General features: G+C 47.6%; 1 protein-coding gene across 2 annotated transcripts in view; it reads right to left on the reverse strand.

The window, feature by feature from the left end:
• GLYR1 (glyoxylate reductase 1 homolog) overlaps positions 1-22460 on the reverse strand; it is a 526825-nt gene that overhangs the window by 20546 nt on the left and 483819 nt on the right. For both annotated transcript variants that reach the window (XM_086941330.1, XM_086941329.1), the window contains 2 exons: positions 18269-18431; positions 17317-17496 (listed from right to left, as the gene is read on the reverse strand). In XM_086941330.1, coding sequence (XP_086797456.1) covers positions 17317-17496; positions 18269-18431 — 343 coding nt within the window. The remainder of the gene's footprint in view (positions 1-17316; positions 17497-18268; positions 18432-22460) is intronic.

Below are 22460 nucleotides of genomic sequence, written 5' to 3' on the forward strand. Positions count from 1 at the left end.
AATCTTTCCAAGGATTATTTAACCTTGGACTCAAGAAACATTTGGAATTTACCGTCTCTTGACCATCTTGGTCCTTTTCTATCCCACACGAGCACCAATTTCTCACTCTATGCACTTTACCCTTTGGTAACCCCCTGTTTTCCAAATTTGTATATTTGTATATTGTATCATGATGAGGAATTTTATTTAGAATAAATAGTAGAGTCTTTTCCTCTACTTTTAAAACGTTTAAAACATTGTTTTGTGTGAGTTGGACATTTGTTTATCTTTGGGCTATTGTTTTCTCCTTTTTGTCTCCAAAATTCTTCATGGCAGGATTCATTTCGCATGTGGAATAAGAATTTAATTAAGTTGTACAACATAGTATCAAGAATTGTGTGTATAGTTAACGTCTAGGACCACCTTATCTGTAACGCAAGATGTGCCAGCGGCCTCAATGTCCACTAGCATTAGACTTCGTACAATGTAGTTCCAAAAAGTTCCAGTCCCTCCATCTAGTCACTCAAACTTCACCATCTCTTCCATTATTTCCTCTTGCTGATCCTTCAATGTTACTCTTCACCTGTCATTGAGGTGTGACTCACTGTACGCAAGCCCGCCAGCCATTCCCAGACCTCTTCAGGCAAGCTAAAGTGCCAGCTTTTACCTTCTGCCATGACTCAGTTTTGCTGGAAATAACATAATGTATTTGATCTTTGTTACGCAACTCTCTTAACTGCTTCAAAAGTTCCTCTCTGGTGTTGTACCTGCATCGTGAAGACTGGGAAGAGACAGCCGTGTTTTCATACTGAAGGTCTCCATGTGTGCGTGCTGCTTGTAGTATTGTATCCCTATCTCAGTAGTTTAGGATTCGAGCTATGATTGTTCTTGGAGGTGCTCCCAGTTTTTGCCAGGGAATCGGGGCTCTATGAGCCCGCTCTATCGTGAAATAATTGGAGCCGATTTGGTTTCAAGTGTTTAAGTATTAGATCTTCTTGAAGGAAAATGCGACTTACCAGTATGCATCTGCTCTTGGCATGTAGAGCTGCAGATTGCTACACTTGGCATTAGATCGCCACCTGGTGTTGGGCTCGGATGATTGCATGTTGTTGTCGTCTTGGCAGAAGTCTTTGTAGTCACGAGATAGGTGACTCCTCCCTTGGACGATAGTGCGCATGGGCATCGGCTCGATCCTTAGGTTGTTTTTCGTCATGATGGGAAATGATGGAATTAGTAGAAGTAAAGAAAAAGATGTCCAGGCGTGTGCATCTAAGTAAGATAAAAGTGGAACAGATACAGGTCCCGGGGAGGCGGAAGGGCGTGTAGCAATCTGCAGCTCTACATGCCAAGAACAGATGCATACTGGTAAGTAGCATTTTCCATTCGAGGCAAATGAGCTGCAGATACTGCACGTAGCATCGATTGTGCAGCAGTGTCTCCCCTAGCTGTGGTCACCTGTATCCGTTGCATTAGTTATAATGCAAATGCTACTTACCAGTATGCATCTGTTCTTGGCATGTAGGGCTGCTGACATTCATATCTGTGCATAGATCGCCGCCTAGTGTTGGGTCCGGATGATTGCACATTGTTGTCCTGGAAGAGTCTTCGAAGTATCACGAGATAGGTGGCTCCTCCCCTGGACTACAGTGCGCATGGGCATCGCCTCCATCCCCAGATTGTTTTTAGCCATTGGCAGAGATGGAGTGAAGTATGTGAGTGATGCCCATGCTAGGAGCATATATATATATGTAAATGAATACTGCAGCTGCTACAGGCGCCGGGGAGGAGGGTGGGCGATATGAATGTCTGCAGCCCTACATGCCAAGAACAGATGCATACTGGTAAATAGCATTTGCAGTTCGAGGCATGTGGGCTGCTGAATTCATATCTGTGCATAGAATACATAGCAGTCCCTCCATTAGCGGCGGCCGCCCGTGCCAGCTGCAGCAGTTTGAAAAAGTGTTTTGAGAACAGCCTGACCAACAGCTGCCTGCTGTTTGGAGTGCACGTCTACACAGTAATGTTTAGTGAAAGTATGCGTGGTAGACCATGTGGCTGCTCTACAAATATCTTCTAAGGGAATGTTACCTAGGAAAGCCATAGAGGCCCCCAACTTTCTGGTGGAGTGGGCTCTTGGTGGAATTGTGAGAGTGCGTTTAGCCTTAGCGTAACAGATTTGAATGCATTTCACGATCCACCCAGCGATCCCAGCTTTGGAGATAGCGTTTCCCTTGTGGTGTGAGGCAAATGCAACGAAAAGTTGCTTGGTCTTACGAAAATCTTTTGTCCTGTCAATGTAGTACATTAAGGCTCTTTTAACATCAAGGGTGTGGAGCATCCACTCCGCCAGCGACTCTGGGTTTTGAAAAAACACTGGCAACTCAATTGTCTGGTTCATGTGGAATTGAGATACAACCTTGGGTAAGAATTTAGGGTTAGTGCGGAGCACCACCCTGTTAGCGTGCACTTGGAAGAAAGGTTCTTGGATGGTGAGCGCCTGCAACTCACTAACCCTCCGTAGCGATGTAATCGCTACTAAGAAAGCAACCTTCCAAGTCAGAAACTGAAGCTCACAAGAGTGCAGTGGCTCAAAGGGAGGACCCATCAGCCTTGTAAGAACCACATTGAGGTTCCATTCCGGAGCTGGTGGTGTCCGTGGTGGAATGACTAGAGTCCCTCCAGAAAAGCCTTGATAGCAGGGACCTTAAAAAGTGATAGGTGTTGCCTATTCTGGAGGTATGCTGCCATTGCAGACAAGTGAATGCGGATGGAAGAATACGCCAAATTGCATTGGTACAGGTGGAACAGGTAACAAATGATGTTCTGAATGGAAGCATCTAGCGGGTCAATATCGTGGTTTACACAGTAAATGACAAACCGCTTCCATTTAGCCGCATAACAAGCTCGAGTAGTGGGCTTCCTTGCCTCCCGAATGATGTCCATGCAATCGGGGGGAAGATTAAGGTAGCCAAACTTTAGGACTTCAGGAGCCAGATCGCCAGGTTGAGCTGTTGCGGATCTGGGTGCTGAATGTCGCTATGGCTCTGCGTCAGAAGGCTGGGGGTGAGATGAAGCCTTTGATGCGGTACCACGGAGAGTTCCAGAAACGTGGTGTACCATGGTTGGCGAGCCCACGTTGGAGCAACCAGGATGAGAGTCATCGAGTGCTGCCTGAGTTTGCGTGCCACCAGCGGTATCAGAGGTGCTGGGGGAAAAGCGTACGCAAATCTGCCTGACCAGTTCATCCACATCGCATTGCCCTGCGATTGCGGGTGTGGGAACCTGGCGGCGAAGCTTTGGCATTTTGCGTTCTCCTTTGTGGCGAACAGGTCTATCTCTGGATGACCCCACTTTTGGAAGTACGGTTGGAGTACTGATGGATGCATCTCCCACTCGTGCATTTGGTGGCTGTGCCTGCTGAGCAGGTCCGCCATCTGGTTGTCTTTGCCCGGGAGATGCTCTGCCATGAGGAAGCTGTTCCTCTGAATGGCCCACTTCCACATGCTCTGAGCCAGATGAGACAGCTGCGGAGTGTGTGTGCCCCCCGTTTCTGAATGTAGTACATGGCCGTCATGTTGTCCGTCCGGATCAACACGACCTTGTTGCACAGATGTACTTTGAATGCCTTCAAGGCCATGAAGATTGCCATCAGTTCCAAAACGTTGATGTGCATCTTCCTCTGCTGTAGTGTCCATAGTCCCTGCACTGTGTAATGGAGTACATGCGCTCCCCATCCCTGGAGAGAAGCGTCCGTTGTCAGGATAATCTGTGGCACAGGCTCCTGGAACGGTCGGCCCTTGCAAAGGTTTTGTGGATTCCACCAATGCAGAGAGTTGTACGCCCGACCGCTCACCAACACTAGGTCTGTCAGTTGCCCATGAGCCTGAGTCCACTGACGTGCTAGGCACTCCTGAAGCGGACGCATATGTAGTCTCGCGTGCGGGACGATGGAGATGCAGGAGGCCATCATGCCTATCAACTGCATGAACACTCTCGCTGGAAGCGAGTGCTAATCGTTGGATCAGCGTTTGGATACTGGCGATTCTCACTGAGTTTGGCTGCGCAGTGGCTGCCAGAGTGTTTATTGTCGCGCCCAGATACTGCCGTATATGGGCGGGTTGGAGATGGGATTTTGGATAGTTCAGAGAGAATCCCAGATCGTGCAGGAGATGAATGGTGCGGGACACGTGGTCGGCGCACTGCTGTTCTGACTTTGCCTGAATGAGCCAGTCGTCCAGTTAGGGGTAGACGTGGACGTTCTGGCGTCGTAGATGTGCTGCCACAGTCGCCAGACACTTTGTAAAGACTCTTGGCGCTGTGGTGACCCCGAAAGGCAGAACCCTGAACTGGTAGTGCTGATCTTGAATCGTGAATCTGAGGTACTTCCTGTGGGAAGGATGCAGGGGGATATGAAAGTATGCATCCTTGAGATCCAGCGTAGCCAGGAAGTCCCCCTGTTGAAGCAGAGGGAGGACCTGCTACAACGTGAGCATATGGAAGTGCTCCGACAGAATGTACCAGTTGAGGGGCCTGAGGTCCAGGATGGGCCTGAGGGATCCGTCCTTTTTGGGGATCAGAAAGTAAAGAGAGTAAACTCCTGTACCCCTTTCCGGCAGTGAAACGAGCTCTATTGCCCCTTTTTGCAGCATGACTTGAACTTCCTGCTGCAACAAGTGCAAGTGCTCGCCGGACATAGGACGGTTTCTTGGAGGTATGTTTGGTGGAGTGGAAGTAAGTTCTAGACAGTAACCGTACTGGATAAGAGATTTGACCCATCTGTCCGTGGTGATGGATTTCCACGCGGGCAGGAACTGCTGGAGTCTCCCCCCGACCGGTGTTGTGTGGTCGGGGGCAGTGACAAGGCGTCACTGTTTGTTGGTGGAGGAGGACCTGGAGCTGTTGTTTCCACGTCCCCTGCCTTTAACGTTGTTGCCCCTGTAACCACCTCTACCTTTGTTGGTGTATGAGGTTTGGGTGTTGCTCTTATAGTACTGTGTGGATTGCGATGCCTGACCCCTTGAGGTGCCTCTGTTATTGGAGCGGCGAAAGGAACCACCCCGAAACTGCTGAGACTGGAGGGCCCCCATAGACTTAGCAGTGTCCGTGTCTTTCTTCATTTTTTCAAGTGTCGCATCCACCTCGGGGCCAAACAGGTGGTCAGGATTAACTGTCTGGTTCAAGATGGTCGTCTGTATATCAGGTTTGAAGCCTGATATTCTAAGCCAAGCATGCCTCCTTAGCAACACGCTAGTGTTGATTGCCCTGGAGGCGGTATCAGCCACGTCCAGCGCACATTTGATGGAAGCGTTGGTGATCAGCTTCCCCTCCTGAATTAACATTTCACCAGCTTCCTTGTACTGATCAGGCAAGTGCTGCAGAAGTGTTTCTAGGGTGTCGTAATGCGCCCTATCGTAGCGTGCAAGTAGGGCCTGCGTGTTTGAAATGCGCCAAATATTAGCTGCCTGCGCAGCAATTCGTTTCCCTGAGGCTTCAAATATTTTTGACTCTTTGTCTGGGGGAGGAGCGTCACCCGTGGTCTGCGAGTTCGCCCGCTTACGTGCGTTGGATACCACCAAAGAGTCCAGCGGCAAGTGTCCCTTGATGTATGTTGGATCCGAGGGCGCTGCCTTGTATTTTTTGTCTATGCGAGGATTGATGACTCGCGCCCGAGTGGGCTCCCTGAACACCTCCGGCGCGTGCTTCAGCACTCCCTTGAGCATAGGCAAAGTCTTGACTGACTTTCCAGCCACTGAGAAAGTGTCAAACAAAAAATCGACATCCACAGGATCTGAATGTAGGTCGACATCATGATTAGCTGCAGCTCTCTCAATCAGAGCGTTGAAGGCTGCAGAGTCCTCTGTTGGAGAAGTCTTTGCTGCAAAAAGCTGCGGTTCATGACCCGACTGAGGGTCCTCAGGGTCGCCCCCGGCAGACCAAGGTTCATGTACCTCCTCTGGATCCGAGTAGGCCGGATAATTGTACTCGTCCTCTTCATCTCCGTCACCTTCCCCAGCGTTTGAATGCGTCGGTGAAAGTTCCAAATTATGTGGAGATGCAGGCTCTATAGGGGCAGAAGTACCCGCAGAGTCCTTCTTGTTTTTGAGTGGAATACGATAATGTTCCAACACCGGCTCCGTGGTGATCTTTCGTTTGAGGAGAGAGAGCTTCCCGGTGTTGGCGTCGATAATAACCTCCCGACGCTCCTCATCTGCGAGTGGCTGGAACCGAAGCTTCGGCCCTACCAATGACGCCTTGGGCGTCGACACCACCTTCAAAGGCACCCCGGCCACATGCTTCGGAGCGAAAGCCTTCGGAGGCAGCGTTAAGTGGATAGGCGCTTGCGCTTTTGCCGGCTTTGGAGTATGCTTTGGCACCACATCCTTCGGTTCGGGAGCCACGGCGTCCTTCCGAATCCGCTGCAGGGGCTCCATGACCTTTTTTGTTAAGGCCGGGGAGGGCTGGACCGGCTTGAGCGATTTCCCCGAGTCCGGCGCCGGGTCGGCGGAAGGCACGGCCTTCGGAGCCGATACATTACCATCCTTGGCCTTGACGGCCAGAGTCGGCGGAGCCAGAGCTTCGGCGCCGTCCTGACGCTTCTTCGTAGCCTTCTTCGGGTCATCGACCTCGACCACCTTCGGCGCCGACGCGGCCGCGTCGGACGTCTTCGGCTTCGACACCGGGGTCTTCGGGTCGGCCATCTTGGCGCGGCTCTTGGTGTCGGCCATTTTGAATTTCTTAGACGTTGAGGCCTCTGGAGCCTTCTGTCCCACCAGTGCGACTTTCACTTTCGGTTTCAAAACCGTTGGTGTGGACCCCGATGGTTTCACTTTCGTTTTCTTCAACGGGAGTGGCACCTCAGAAATGTCCGTGGCCGGACCCGGAGTTGAGGCCGTGGGACGATTAGCGAGGTCTTGGGTAAGGCCCGAAGGCGATCCCTCGACCTGGGCCGTATAGTGTGGGTTGACCCCTGAGTCAGTTTGAGGATGCTCCTCCTCTGAGCTATCCTCCACGGTGGCAATGGCCCCATCGTCGTCCCCTACCTCACCGACGACTTCATCAAACTCCTCGTCTCCCGCGTCGTAGTTTTCTTCCTCCGACGCTGGGCTAGAGTCCGAAACTTGAAAGACATTGTCGTCTCCAACGTCTTCTTCGAAGATGTTGTCTGGCGGGGGCGCTGATAACTGGGCCTGGAGTCTAGCGGCCCGACGAAGCTTGAGAGTCTTCCTACACCGAAACTTTGAGCAGGCCATACACCTGGCCTCATCATGGTCCGGCGACAGACATTTGTTGCACACTGGGTGCACGTCGAGGTATGGATACTTTGAGGTGCACACCGGGCACCTCTTAAACGGAGTTCGTTCCATGGCTGGAGCGTCGTGTAGGCCCGTCCGCGCCGACAGCACGCGGGAGGGCAGCAAGAGTTCGGAGCTGAAGAAACAGTTAAACCCGAACGAAAAACGATACCGACGCCAAGCCTAAAGACCTTTTGGTCTCAAGTTAGGAAAGTTAAACAACTATCGATTCCGACAGAGGGAACCGAAACACATCCGAACCCAATGGCGGAAAAAAACAATCTGGGGATGGAGGCGATGCCCATGCGCACTGTAGTCCAGGGGAGGAGCCACCTATCTCGTGATACTTCGAAGACTCTTCCAGGACAACAATGTGCAATCATCCGGACCCAACACTAGGCGGCGATCTATGCACAGATATGAATTCAGCAGCCCACATGCCTCGAACAGAGAGTTTTAAGGACAACTTGGCCTACTGCAGCTTGCTGCTTGGCTTGCACATCAACACAGTAGTGTTTATTGAAGGTGTGTGTTGTAGACCATGTTGCTGCCTTGCATATGTCCTCTAGGGGGATATTTCCTAATAAAGCCATAGAGGCTCCCAGTTTGCGTGTGGAGTGCGCTCTAAGAGGAACGGTTAATGTACATTTTGCTTTTTGATAGCATATTTGTATACATTTTACAATCCACCTTGCAATCCCACCTTTAGAGATGGGGTTGCCTTTATGAGGTGGAGAGAAAGACACAAACAGTTGTTTTGTTTTTTGAAAATACTTAGTTCTATTTATATAGAAGAGAAAAGCTATTTTAACATCTAGTGTGTGTAGAGCCCTTTCTGCTACAGAGTCTGGGTTTTGGAAAAACATTGGTAACTATACAGATTCATTTAAATGAAAAGGAGTAATGACTTTTGGAAGGAATTTTGGATTAGTTCTTAAAACCACTTTGCTACGATGTAGTTGTAAAAATGGTTCTTGTATTGTGAAAGCTTGTATCTCACTTACTCTTCTAAGAGAGGTAATAGCAATAAGGAAAGCTGTTTTCCACGTGAGAAATTGCAGTTCACATTTATGTAAAGGCTCAAAAGGGGGTCCCATGAGTCTTGTAAAAACAACGTTTAGGTTCCATACTGGAGAAGGTGGCAACCTGGGTGGGATGATTCTTTTTAATCCTTCCATAAATGCTTTAATTGCAGGTACTCTGAAAAGAGACAGGTTGTCTGTTTTGTGAATATGCTGCAATTGCTGCAAGGTGCAGGCATATGGATGAATATGCCAAGTTACACCTTTGTAAAAGGTAGCAAATTATATTCTGGATGGAAGCCTCCAGGGGATCAATTTGGTTATTGTTGCAATAAATGGCAAATCTCTTCCATTTAGCAGCATAGCAAGCTCTGGTAGTAGGTCTCCTGGCCTCTTTAATGATGTTCATACAGTCTGGTGGTAGGTTAAGATAACCAACCTAAGACTTCAGGAGCCAGATCTCCAGATTCAGTTGATTTGGGTCTGGATGTCGAATGTCTCCATGGTTCTGCGTTAGTAGGGATGGAGTCAGTCGAACCTTTTGGTGTGGAACTAGAGAAAGTTCTAGCAGTGTGGTGAACCACAGTTGGCGTGCCCATGTGGGAGCTACCAGGATTAATTTGAGAGACTGTTGTCTGAGCTTGCGTACTACTAATGGTATTAGTGGTAGTGGCGGAAAAACGTACGCAAATCTGCCTGACCAGTTAATCCATATCGCATTGCCCTTGGACAGCGGGTGTGGAAACCTGGCAGCAAAGGTTGGGCATTTTGCGTTTTTGTGTGTGGCGAACAGATCTATGTCTGGATGACCCCACTTGTGGAAGAATGGTTGAAGAACTTGCGGATATAGTTCCCATTCGTGAATTTGTTGTGTCTGCCGACTCAACAGATCTGCTTTCTGAGTGTGAACTCCTGGAAAGTGCTATGCTAACAAATATATGTTTTGTGGAATGGCCCATTGTCAAAAGTTCTGTGCGAGCTGTGACAGTTGCAGAGAGTGTATCCCCCCAGTTTTTGTGTATAATACATGGCTGTCATGTTGTCTGTCCGGATTAAGGCAGCTTTGTTTTGTGCTTGTACTTGGAATGTCTTGAGTGCTAAGAATATTGATAGCAGCTCTAGATGGTTGATATGGAACAATTGTTGTTGACTGTTCCATTGTCCTTGAGTTGTATGATGTAGGAGATGGGCTCCCCATCCTGTGAGAGATGCGTCTGCTCTGAGCACTAGTTGTGGAACAGGTTCGAGGAAGGGCCGCCTTTTGTCAAGTTTTTGGTGTTCCACCACTGCAGAGAGTGATGTGCGCAGCGGTCTACCAACACCAGGTCTGTTAGTTGACCTTGAGCCTGGTTCCACTGTTGTGCTAGACATTCTTGTAACGGACGCATTTGCAGTCTTGCATATGTTACTATGAAGATGCAAGATGCCATCATGCCTATTAGTCTCATGAACACTCTGGCTTGCAGAGATTGTTGGTGTTGAAAGGCTGTGACTAAGGCTTGAATGCTCTGTATCCTTGCTGGACTGGGATACGCTAGAGCTGTGACGTGTGTATTGTAGCCCCTAGGTACTGATGTATATGAGAGGGTTGCAGGTGCGAGTTGGTGTAATTGATTGTGAACCCTAAGTTGTGCAATGTTTGAATTGTCTGATGTTTGTGTTGGACACACTGGTTGAATGACTTGGCTTTTATTAGCCAATCATCTAGATAAGGGAAGACATGTATTTGTTGTCTCCTGAGATGTGCTGCTACTACTGCTAGGCACTTTGTGAATACTCGTGGTGCCGTTGTCACTCCGAATGGAAGGACTTTGAACTGATAATGTTGTCCTTCCAGCACAAACCTTAGATACTTTCTGTGAGCAGGATGTATAGGAATGTGGAAGTAGGCGTCCTTTAGGTCTAGTGTTGTAAGGTAATCGCCTTGTTGCAACAGTGGGAGCAATTGGGGATCGAGAAGGTAATGGCTGAAGTATATCGTAAAGGAAGCCTAGAGGAATCAGGAATTTCAGAGACAACGCAAACAGGGAAGGGTGAAAGATTAAGCGCTTGGGAGAAACTAGTGGGAGCCCTAATGGAAAGCTTTGTGGACAACAAGAGGAAACATATCTCTAAGTGTCACAGGAAGCACATTTGGACAAGCAGTCAGCATCCCTGGTTCACCCATGAATTACGAAATCAGAAAAGCCAAATAGTGCGTAAAATAAGAGCTTTCACAAACTAGCAAAAAATGGGGGAAAAACCAGACAGAAGTGAGCTAAAAAAATCATGAAAGCTATATAAGAAAAACTGTTGAATAGCCAAAACCAGATACCGAGTTGCAATATGGAATAAACTTCTTCTGGCAAGTAAACAACGGAATGGAAAACACTTCTAGTATCAGATAAATTCACTGACACTTGGAAATAATAGACATCAAAATGCAGGGATAAATGAAGATACATGGGTAGCACACATAATGAGTATGTACAAAGAACCAAAGCCCAAATCAACATCAGACAGTCAAACAGCAAAAAAGGATTGCAGGAGGAGCGAGGAACGAAAAAAAAGAAATTCCCCTGGGGGTTATCAACTTGAACAACAAACATATCGCCCTACAACACAAAAACTTGGATGAATTAACGGAAGTAAGCGAATTAATAAAAATTATAAAGAAATTAGAGGGCGCGCCAGGCCCCAATGGAATCCCCAATGCCCTTTTTAGGGAAGACGCCTCATATTGGGCCCATTACTTTACACCATTCTTCAATGAGTGTTCATTACAAATGGAATCCCAGAATCATGGAGGGGAAGCATCATCCAGCCAATTTTTAAAGGGGGAAACTAAACAAAGCCAACAAATTACAGATTGATTGCTTTAATTGACGTTGAAGCAAAGTTATATGCAAGCTGCTTGTTAACCCAATTGAAAAAATGGTCAGACAATGACAACCTCATACCAAGATCTCAAACAGGGTTTCGGGCTGGAGCAGGCACGCTAACAAATGTAACGGCTCTAACAGAGAACTATATTCGTGTACATGGAGTCGGGTAAAGTTAGGGGATGGGCAGTGGATAACAAAGAAAATATACACCCAGAATCGTTTGAAACAGGGATGCGTGTTAGCTCCAACTCTTTTCAATCTGTACATATCTGATCTTGAAGACGCTCTCCTGGAAACCAATACTCATCCCCCCTTCGATAGCCAATGAGGAAATCCGGTGCCTTCAGTACGTCGACGACCTAGTACTGGTAAGCCAAACTCCAATCGGCTTAATACGAGGAATGAGCGCCTTAGCCAAATATTTGTCAGCACAAGGGCTAGAAATGAATTCACTAAAAACAAAGGTTGTGCGGTTGGTGGATGCCAAATACAAGAGATTCATATGGCATATAGAGGGTAAAAAAGTTTAAGCGGTCACCTCCTATAAATATCTTGGGTTCATGGTAGAACAAAAATTGAGCTACAAATCACAGCTCACCTCAATGAGGTCAAAATCTCAAAACCGGATATATGGTTTTAACGTTCTAAAAAAGAAATTAAGTTGTCCATCATACGGTGACCTAAACCGTCATGCAGGCACAGTTAATGCCAACAGTAACCTATGGCACTGAAATAATGAAAGGTTGTGACATCCCTGCCTTGAACAAAATACAAACAAAAGTTTACAAAACTGTTTTTCATATCCAACAGTGCTAGAGGATCTTTCTGCGCAAGACATTTGGAATCTCAGCATAGGGAAGAAGGCTTTTAACAAATTAACACACACCACAATAAAACTCTTGTCTCACTTAACGGATGAGAACACTTTACTCCTAAGACGGCATGCCTGGACGGTTATCAGCACATATGGTAAATGGAAGCCACAGGAATATTTATCAGCCTATTTCTCGCCTACCCTAAAACATCAATTTATGAGGCTGCGTCTTGGCATGTGGGAAACAAAAGATTTAATCCCAGCATGGAAGAATAAAAGTGATAACCGAGAATGCAGACTTTGTGGATACAAATACGAATCGATTCAACATATTTTTTTGTGTATGCCCGAAGTTACTAAAAGAACGGAAGTCACTAATAAAAGCACTACTGAATAGTATGAACATTCGGACGTGCAGGGAAGCCGTAATCACCTGGCTTGACGGATCCTACATCCATCTAGTATGCAGAGAGGTGAAACTTTTAAATGTGTATTTAAAGGAAATTGGCTGAAACTCCGTGGAGATCGCAATAGACTGCCATAAAGAAAAGAACTCCCAAACCTCCATTTTAAACGAAATTTTAAATAATTGATGTATAGTAATATGTTTTAGATCAACCGTGTAAAAATTCTACTAATGATTTTACGTGTTTATATAAGTATGCACTAGTATTATTATAAATGTAATTTGTGTAATGGTTTTTGTTTTTAAAAGACCGATCACTTAAATAAATAAATCTTGAAATCAGTGGGAGCACTTATTGTAAAGTGATCATATGAAAATGATCTGATTGTATGCAATGATTGAGGGGCCTGAGGTCGAGAATTGGTCTTAGTGTCACGTCCTTCTTGGGAATATACAGCGAGTAAACTCCTGTTCCTTGTTCTTGTGAAGGAACTATTTGTATTGCGTCCTTTTGTAGAAGTGACAGAACTTCTTGTTTATGTAGAGTAAGGTGTTCTGTAGACATTGGATGTTGCCTGGGTGGTATGTGTGGAGGGGTTGCTGTAAGTTCGAAACAGTAGCCATACTGGATAATTTGTATTACCCACTTGTCTGTTGTGATGGAGTTCCAGACAGGCAGGAATTGTGTTAATCTTCCCCCCACAGGAGTGAAATGCTTTTGGGGGAGAAGGGGGAAGTCACTGTTTAGTGGTGGAAGAGGTTCGATTATTGTTGTTACCCCGACCTCTACCTTTGTTGCTATTCCCTCTATATCCTCCTCTAAAATATCCCTTGTTAGAGGATGTTTGCGTGTTAGATTTGAAGGATGATGTATTGTCTGCACCAGTTTGTTTGGAGCCTCCTCTGTAGAAGGAGCGACGAAAGGAACTTTTAGCTTGTGTGGACTGTAAAGCTCCCATAGATATGGCAGTGTCTGTATCCTTCATCTTTTCAAGTGCTGTGTCTACTTCTGGTCCAAACAATTGGTTTTCGATTAAATGGTCGATTTAAAATGGTAGTTTGCACTTCCTGTTTAAATCCTGAAATGTGTAGTCACGCATGTCTCCGAAGTACGACACTAGTATTTACAGCTCTAGATGCATTGTCGGCTACATCTAGTGCGCACTTGATTGAGACATTAGAAATTAGCCTGCCTTCTTGTACAAGGTCGTTTGCCTGTACCTTATATTGGTCAGGTAGATGTTCTAGTAGTTTCTCTAACTGATCATAGTGAGCCCTATCATATCGTGAAAGGAGGGCTTGTGTGTTAGCTATACGCCATATGTTGGTAGCTTGCACAGCTATTCTTTTGCCTGAAGCATCTATTACCTTGGATTCTTGGTCAGGTGGGGGTGCCTCACCTGAAGTTTGTGAGTTTGCCCTTTTCCTAGCATCTGACACAACTAGTGCATCTAATGGTAGTTGTCCCTTAATGTAGGCTGGATCTGCAGGTGCAGGCTTATATTTATTCTCAATTCTAGGGTTTAAGATCCTAGTACGTACAGGGTCTTTAAATATTTCTGGAGCATGTTTGATGACCCCTTTAATCATGGGAAGAATTTTAACAGACCTTTGCGATTGTTCAAATGTGTCTAACAGAAATTTTTCCTCTGCCTCATCAGAATGCATAGTGACCCCATGGTAAATGGCAGCTCTGTTCAACAGGTGACCAAAACCAATGTTATCTTCTGGGGGAGAAGGTTTTGATGGGTATGACTGTGGGTCAGTATTATCTGGCACATCCTGTGGGTTTGGGTACTCCCAGTCTGTATCATCTATAGGGTATGGGAAAGGCTCATCTGTGTCTATCCCTCTCCTTAAACTATACTCATCATCATTTTGAGGTGAGTGTGAAGATAAAAGAGGAGAATGTGGAGGAGGGATCTGTGGTGAATTTTTAAGAGGAACAGGGGATGAAGGAGAAGGAAGTATAGGAGAAGAAGGGTGCATAGGAGATGTGGCAGAGTCCTTCTTGGCAGGACCTACAGGTGTGGATGTTGCATCTGCCTTCCTCTTCTTGTGTGGTGTAGTGGATACATGACCTGTCTTTGGGTCAATGTAGATCTTCTTTTGCAGAGGATCTGGTTGGAAAAGGTCTTCTGCTTGTGAAACCTTTGTCGGCGCTGATTTTTTCACTTCCGTATGAGGTTGCGGTTTGTCTTTAGCCTTAGGAGGTGATACAATGTGCTTTGGCATAGTTTTCGACACCGCAGGTGTTGTTTTCAGTGTCGTAGGCTGTTTCGTGGGCTTGAACGCGTCGGAATCAGGCGTTATCGGTTTTGGCACCCACGACGATGGCTTCGGAGTGGAAGCTGGTCTCGTCGGCTTCGAGGCGTCGGACGCTGGCTTCATACCCTTGTCTTTAGAAGTCGACGGTTTCGAAGTGGAGACTTCTTTCGGTTTCGGTGCCGAGGAAGCTTGTGTGATCGGCACATGCAGCTTGCTTGGTACCGAGCTACCAGAAGGCTCAATGACTTTCTTCGGAGCCGGGCTCGATAGCGGGGCTGTCGAAGTGGTTTTTCGGTCACGACTGAGCCCCGGAGGCGGAGTGTTGACCTTTGCCTTCGATCTGGGTGCTGTGTGTGGTGCAGGGGCAGTAGTACTCACGCGCTGACCCAATGGTATGGAGTCATCTGAGTCGTCTGCCTCTGATACGATTTGAAGATCATCCGGATCTTCTTTGGGAACGTGCGGAACCTCGCCGAAGATACCCACCGGTTCCGGAGATGATCTCTGCATGTCGTGTCGACGACCCCTCCGATCTCGGATGGTTTTCTTGGATCGAAAGGACGCGCAGGCTGTACAATTGGATTTGTTGTGTTCTGGCGATAGGCACAGGTTGCAGACCTCGTGGTGGTCACTGTGTGGAAACTTTGCTCCACACTCGGAGCATCTCTTGAATGGCGTCCTTTCCATGAGGTGTAGGCCTCATGGCGTGAATAGGCCCAACGGCCCGCGTCGACAACCTGAATCGAGCTGAAGGAGTCGAAACGATGTTAGTCTATATCAAAAGTAGTTTGGTAAAGTTTTAGTATGTTTTTTGCGCTTCAAAGTACTTGAAAACTCTATTTCTAGCCAGAGCGGTAAACAATCTGAGGATGGAGCCGATGCCCATGCGCTCTATCGTCCAAGGGAGGAGTCACCTATCTCGTGACTACAAAGGCTTCTTCCAAGACAACAATATGCAATCATCCGAGCCCAACACCAGGTGGCGATCTAATGCTAAGTGTAGTATCTGCAGCTCATATGCCTCGAACAGCGGTCCTCCAAATGCTGTTCCGGGGTCCCCGCACTCTCACAACAGTACTCCTCCACTGTGTCCTTTCACATAAAGGCTGGTGAATCAGTATGTAGCTCTGGAAACTCAGAGTACCCCCATATCAAGCTACTTCCTTCTGCTAACAGGGCTTGAATTGCGGCTCAACTACCTGCCCAGGGCTGCTCCTCACTCCCCCCACCCTCCCCCTCCGGCACTGCTCAATTATTATGCCACCTCTGGCCTGGGGCCGACGCCTATTGCGTCACTGTGCTCCCTGGAATATGCTTGTACTTGGATTAAGTTTGGGTCGCTTCACTCAGCTCTTCTCCTGTTCAGGGCATTCCTGAGGAAATGTGGGGCTCCCACATGTCAAGCGACTCTTATTTCTGCTGTTGGGGCTTAAATTGCGGCTCAACTTCCAGTCCTGGGCCTCTCCTCACTCATCTCCCTCCGGCGCTGCTCGTTTATTGTGCCACTTCAGGGCTGGGGCCAACGCACACTGCATCACTTCGTACCGCCCGAGGGTTCCTTTGCTTTAAGCCTCATTGTTCACCGGTAATCTCCGCCAACTCTGGGCCGGTGCTGGTCTGCTTCCGCAGGCTGCCTTGATCTTCATCCACGCCACTGCCCCAACTGGCACGCACCAGCCATCCCCGGAGATCACTCCTTCCATCCTGCGGTGAGAACAGTTGGGGAGTGGGGCGGATTTCGCTGCTCGTTCCTCACCCACAGTTGACAGCCTTCTGCCGGGGATATATTTCTCCTGTCACAGCCTCCTCTCGGTGGCTGTCTTCCTTCTCGGCGTGATGGCACCGCAAGTACGTCACCGCTTCTCCCCCATAAATTCTTGGTTTGTCCGCTATCGCTCTGGCTATTTTAGCACTCTGTTGCCTCACATATCTTCTTTCGTTACCTAGGTGGTTCGATGCAGGCAGGGATGGATTATTGCGCGGATGGTGGGGATTTGAGGTGGATGAAACGCAGAGCTCCCTGAAAAGTAGGTTTAATAAAACATTTATTTACCTTATTATGAAGATCTTGGTCTTAAAATAAAGTACAAAGGATATTTTTTTTAAACTGGTAAGGATCCCCTTCTTGAGTCGTGTATCCATTACTGATCACTGTTGTGCAATAAATGTCTTACACTCCTCTGTGTTACGCTTAAGGCTGCTCCCCCACACTACTTTGGGTTTTACATTGAGCACTATACACTGTTGGGGAACCACTGGACTCTGTGAATGGTATTACCACCTAGTGGCAATATCATATGCAGAGCCAGCTTCCTACAAGGAGGATGTAAGAAAATAGGAATCGTGCCATAAACAAGCTCAGATATTCGCAATTGCACTAAAAGGCTTAAGTTTACTGGAAGACACATCGTGTGTGTTACCTAAAGATCATTGTTCCATTAGACAACACTGACCTGGTGCTAGCGCTATAAACAATCAGTCTCATGTTTGTTACACTACTTCAGAGGTTCCACCGCAAACAGATCACAAGATCTGGGACACACACCTAGACATTCATTCCAAGTACGATCCCAATTAATAGGGCATCTTCTGCACTCGCCCTGTACAAAGACCAAACTCTAATTTTGTTCTAGCAGTAAATCTAAACATAAAGAGAGAAAGTGGCATTTACTTTGGCATTTTTGATCCAGGAAAATACTGGCAAGTTGTCCCTGATTGAGGATGTCCAGGAGGGTCTGCTGGGACTGCCCAGTTACTTGGGCCAGTGTAAGCCCCTCTGCAATTGTGGCCATGAAACTCCCCTGCACCATGCTAAGAATTAGCATCATCTTAGCGGCATTGCCAACATCACCTGCACAAAATAGAAAAAAAGGTTTACATACTCAGGCAAGATAAGAAAAAGCACACCTTGCCCACTGAGTTTGACACAGCCTTCATCACAAACAAATATGGTAACCATGTGTTTAGTTGTGGGATCCAGTCTTGTGGTCTCACTGGTCACTCTAAATGTTCCAAGATACTGAAAAAATACAAATAACCCACATCTTATTGTGGCAAATTCATTGGTGCCCCTTCAACCAGTTATGGGAATTCTTGATTAAAAAAATATGCTAGACAGGAAGTGAGTTCCAGTGGTTACAAGGACCTTTAGGTGTTCCTGAGGATATTTCTCTTTATTTTTGGGTGCTCGTGGTACAATTTAAAAAACTTGTCAAAATCTTAGCTGAAGTCAATGGTTTAGGCATACTCTTACCAACATATTTAGGCCTTTCAAAAGCACAAATGAGTCAAAGCTCCTATTCAGGTTAGTACTTATTGATCCCAAGCTAATCAGCACATCTTATGCAGCGTGTGGATATATAGATATATGCTAAATTTATTGAGGTCTACAGCTCTTCTGTTTGAAATCGGAGACACCATCACTTAGGGTTGTTTCTACTTCATCGGCATGCAGAGGAGCACTTCTCAGTAGTCCAACATTAGTCAAGGGCCCATGCAGATAATTTACCTATCTTTCCTCATTTCAAACTATAAAAGGGAATATTCTAAACAAGGGTAATCAGAAGGTTCTCAATGGCCGCCTGATCCCAAACATTAAAATGACAAGGATAGGACCATGTTACCTAGAAAAAAGGAGGCCTTGCCCATAGCTTGAAAACAGCTGCTGCAGTCTTCGTATACACCCCGGTCCCCAGCAGCCAAAATCACCAGCATGCCATCATTGGAGAGTTGCTGATTGCCAGAAACTGGAGCTTCCAAAAAGCGCCCTCCTCGTGACACAATAACCTGAAGAATAGAAAATGAAAAGGAGAAATTAAATTAAAGACAAACAGGAGTAGCAATTTTATTTAGTAGGAAGGCAGAAGATTCGTTGGTCAAGTCTCTTCAGCACTTGGACTAGAATATAACCTTCACTTTAGACACATTCTATTCAAGTTTTAATTTGACAGGGAAGAACTTCTATGTAAGTACATGTGTTATGGGATTGGATTACATTTCATTAAGATACTTAATTTACTGTTGGGATCTATACGTCATTGTTTGACGAAGAATAAGGAATGGTTTCTTGCCATAATCCTAGTTCTCCGTCAGGGGAAATCTCTAATGAAATCATAAGCACTGCATAGTTCAGCCCACATAAGGGCACTTTTCTGAAGTTACTTTCTGTGCAGTATTTTCATCTTACTTTGGAAAAACCATAAAGTACATGTGACACCAGATTATATTTCAGCAACCTACAGCAGGCTATATATTGCCATTTACTTTAAAAATGCAAGAAAATACATCAAGTCTTCTACAGGTCACTAAATAAAAGAAAAGGGACATTTTCAAAACATCTTTCACAAAACCTTTCCATTTTCTTTTCAAGTTAATCATAGGGAAAGATAAGGAATCTAACAATAACGGCTGCAGCATCGTAAGAAAGACAATAGAGCACAGAGCCTTTGAGGGCACTCTGACTTCCAGTATCCCACCATCCCCTGTAGGTGGCAGTTACCTCCGTTATTTAAGACACGTTAAGTAATAGGCAGGTATAAATTAATTTCCTCTTATATTGGAGAAGAGGGAAGCTTGCTTATGATTTCACTGGATATTTCCCTGAAACAGATCTGGTATTACAGATAAGAAACCATACCTTTCCCTTCAAGGGATCTCCATTTTTAATCATAATAACTGAATAGAATGGCTTGCTCATCCTCTCTGCCTCAAGAGAATAGATAAGGGGTATTAAAAAAAATCTAAGCAAAGAAATGTCTCAAACAGGCTCGCCCTACTTGGGCATCTACTCTAGAGCTAGAGTCTCAATCAAGAAAATAGTGTCTTGAAAAGGTAAGAACAGATTTCTAGGTTGCTGCCTTGCAGATCTTAGAGTGGAATAATTGAACAAGTTACTTACCTTCGGTAACAATATATCTGTAAGAAACAGTAGTTAGTATTAGATTCCTTACCTTAGAATATCCCCAGGCGTCAGTCTGGATCCGGAAACTTTTGCGTAGCAGTACCCTTGCGCGTCGGTAGGCATCGTCTGCGGCTCCGTGTCCGTCGTCTGCGTTGTTGGCGCCGGGATGACTGGAGTACTTAGACGCCGCCCTCGCGCGCCGACGTCATTTCTTATACACAGCTTTTCCACGCCAGAAACGCAGAGCCATGTAAAAAACCAACACTGGTACCATTGAACCTAGGGCCCTGAAAGGCCATAACGTTAACCCTAGATATCGGTTTGCAGAACGGGTAGGACGGGTGGGGCGGTAAGGAATCAAATACTAACTACTGTTTCTTACAGATATATCATTACCGAAGGTAAGTAACTTGTTCATCTGAAAGAAACAGGTTAGTATTAGATTCCTTGCCTTAGAATAGATACCCCAGCAATACCAACCCCGGTGGTGGGTCTGCAAACCAATAATCACACCAGAAAGTCCTGGAGGACGGAACGGCCAAAGAAGCCATCCCTCCGGACTTGGCTGTCCAGGTAGTAGTGTCTTGCGAACGTGTGCAGCGAGGCCCACGTAGCTGCCTGACAGATGTCCGGCAAAGGGACCCCCAGCCCAGGGCAGTGGTAGGCGCCATGGCCTGAGTGGAATGGGCCCTCAGCCCAACAGGAGGCTCCTTCTTTGCCAAGGAGTAACAAGCCTTGATACACAAGACGACCCACCGAGAGATGGTCCGCTTGTGCACCGCCCGTCCCTTCTTAGCGCCCACGTAACCAACAAAGTGTTGGTCATCCACCCGGAACTGGCGTGTGCGATCTAAATAGAATGAAAGCGCATGTTTTGGGTCCAGACGGTGGAGCCGCTCTTCCTCTTTTGAGGGATGCGGTGGCAGAAAGAAGGTGGGCAAGGTGATAGACTGCCCGATGTGGAAGGCTGTGACAACCTTGGGCAGGAAAGAGGGTCTAGTCCGCAACACAACCTTGTCCGGATGGACAGAAAGGAAAGGAGGTTTGGATGAAAGGGCCTGAAGCTCACTCACTCTCCCGGCAGAGGTGATGGAAACCAGGAAAGCAGTCTTCAGAGTAAGAAGGCGGAGACAACAGTTGTGAAGCGGCTCAAAGGGAGAGCACATCAGATAGGTAAGAACAAGGTTCAAGTCCCACTGAGGCATCACAAACGGAACAGGGGGAAACGTGTGTGATGCCTTTCAGAAACCGAGTGACAATGGGGGACTTGAACAAAGACGGTTGATCAGGCAGCCTTAGAAAGGCTGAAAGGGCAGAAAGGTAGCCCTTGATAGTGCCCAGAGCAGAGCCCTGCTGGGCAAGAGAAAGAAGGAAGAGAAGAACCTCAGAAAGAGGGGCAGAGAGAGGATCCACAGCCTTTGCTGTGCACCATGCCACAAATCTGTTCCACCGGCAGGCGTATACCGACTTTGTGGAGGGACGCTTGGCTGCCAGAATTACATTACAGACTTCAGGAGGCAAGTCAAATGGCCCCAACTACCGCCGCTCAATCTCCAAACATGGAGGTGGAGACTGGACAGGTTCGGGTGGAGTACCGTCCCCTGCTGCTGAGACAGAAGGTCCTCCTGAAGAGACAGACGAACAGGGGGATCGACTGACATACTGAGTAGCTCGGGATACCAGTACCTTCGTGCCCAGTCCGGAGCCACAAGGATGACTTGGGCCCGGTCGCGTTTGATCTTCTTCAGCACTCTGGGCAGAAGTGGTATAGGCGGAAAGGCGTACAACAGACCGCAACTCCACTCGTGACGAAAAGCGTCTCCGAGCGAGTGCCGCCTTGGAAATTCCAACGTGCAGAACTGATGACATTGCGCGTTCTCTTCGGTGGCGAATAGATCTAACCAAGGCTCTCCCCACTGCAGAAAGAGACCTTGCGCCACGTCCGAGTTCAGACGCCATTCGTGATCCATCATGCACCATTGGCTGAGTTTGTCCGCCCTGGCGTTCAGAGAACCTGCCAGGTGTTGAACCACCAGGGTCACGCCCTGATGTTCCAGCCACTGCCAGAGGCGCAGAGCCTCCTGGCAGAGGGTCCACGACCCCACCCCGCCCTGTTTGTTGCAGTACCACATGGCGGTGGTGTTGTCCGTGAACACCTGCACTACACTCTCCCGGAAAGAGGGGAGGAATGCCTTCAGTGCTAGACGAATCGCCCGCAGCTCCAAAAGGTTGATATGGAGCCGGGACTCCGCCGGAGACCAGAGGCCTCTGATCTCCGCCTCTCCCATGTGGCCACCCCAGCCCTGGAGGGACGCGTCTTCACAACTACCTGCTCCGGCTCTGGAAGGGAGAGGGATCTGCCGCTGACCCAATCGCGGTCCGTGAGCCACCACTGCAGCTGCCTCGCAATGCCCTCCGAGATCAGGACGTGGTCGGACAGGTTGCCCTGATGCTGAGGCCCACTGAAACTTCAGGTCCCACTGCAGAGCCCGCATCCGCCATTGGGCGTGATGCACCAGAAGGATGCAGGAGGCCATCAGCCCCAGAAGCCGCAGCGTCAACCGGACTGAGACTCGGGATAAAGGCTAAAAGATCGGAATCAGAGCCTGAATATCTCGAACCCGCTGTTCGGGAGGATAAACCCGAAACTGCGCCGAGTCGAGAACCGCTCCGATGAAGAGGAGCTTCTGGGGAGGGGCACAGGTGTGACTTCGGCACATTGATGGAGAACCCCAGCTGGTGCAGGAGGTCTGCCGTCATCTGGAGGTGGCTGACGACCGTCTCGGGTGAGCCCGCCTTCAACAACCAGTTGTCGAGACTGAAACCCCTTACCTGCGCAGATGAGCTGCGACCACCGCAATCACCTCCGTGAAAACACCCGTGGGGCACTAGTAAGGCCGAAGGGGAGCACAGTA

Source organism: Lissotriton vulgaris, chromosome 10 (genome assembly GCF_964263255.1).
Source record: "Lissotriton vulgaris chromosome 10, aLisVul1.2, whole genome shotgun sequence".
NCBI lineage: Eukaryota > Metazoa > Chordata > Amphibia > Caudata > Salamandridae > Lissotriton > Lissotriton vulgaris.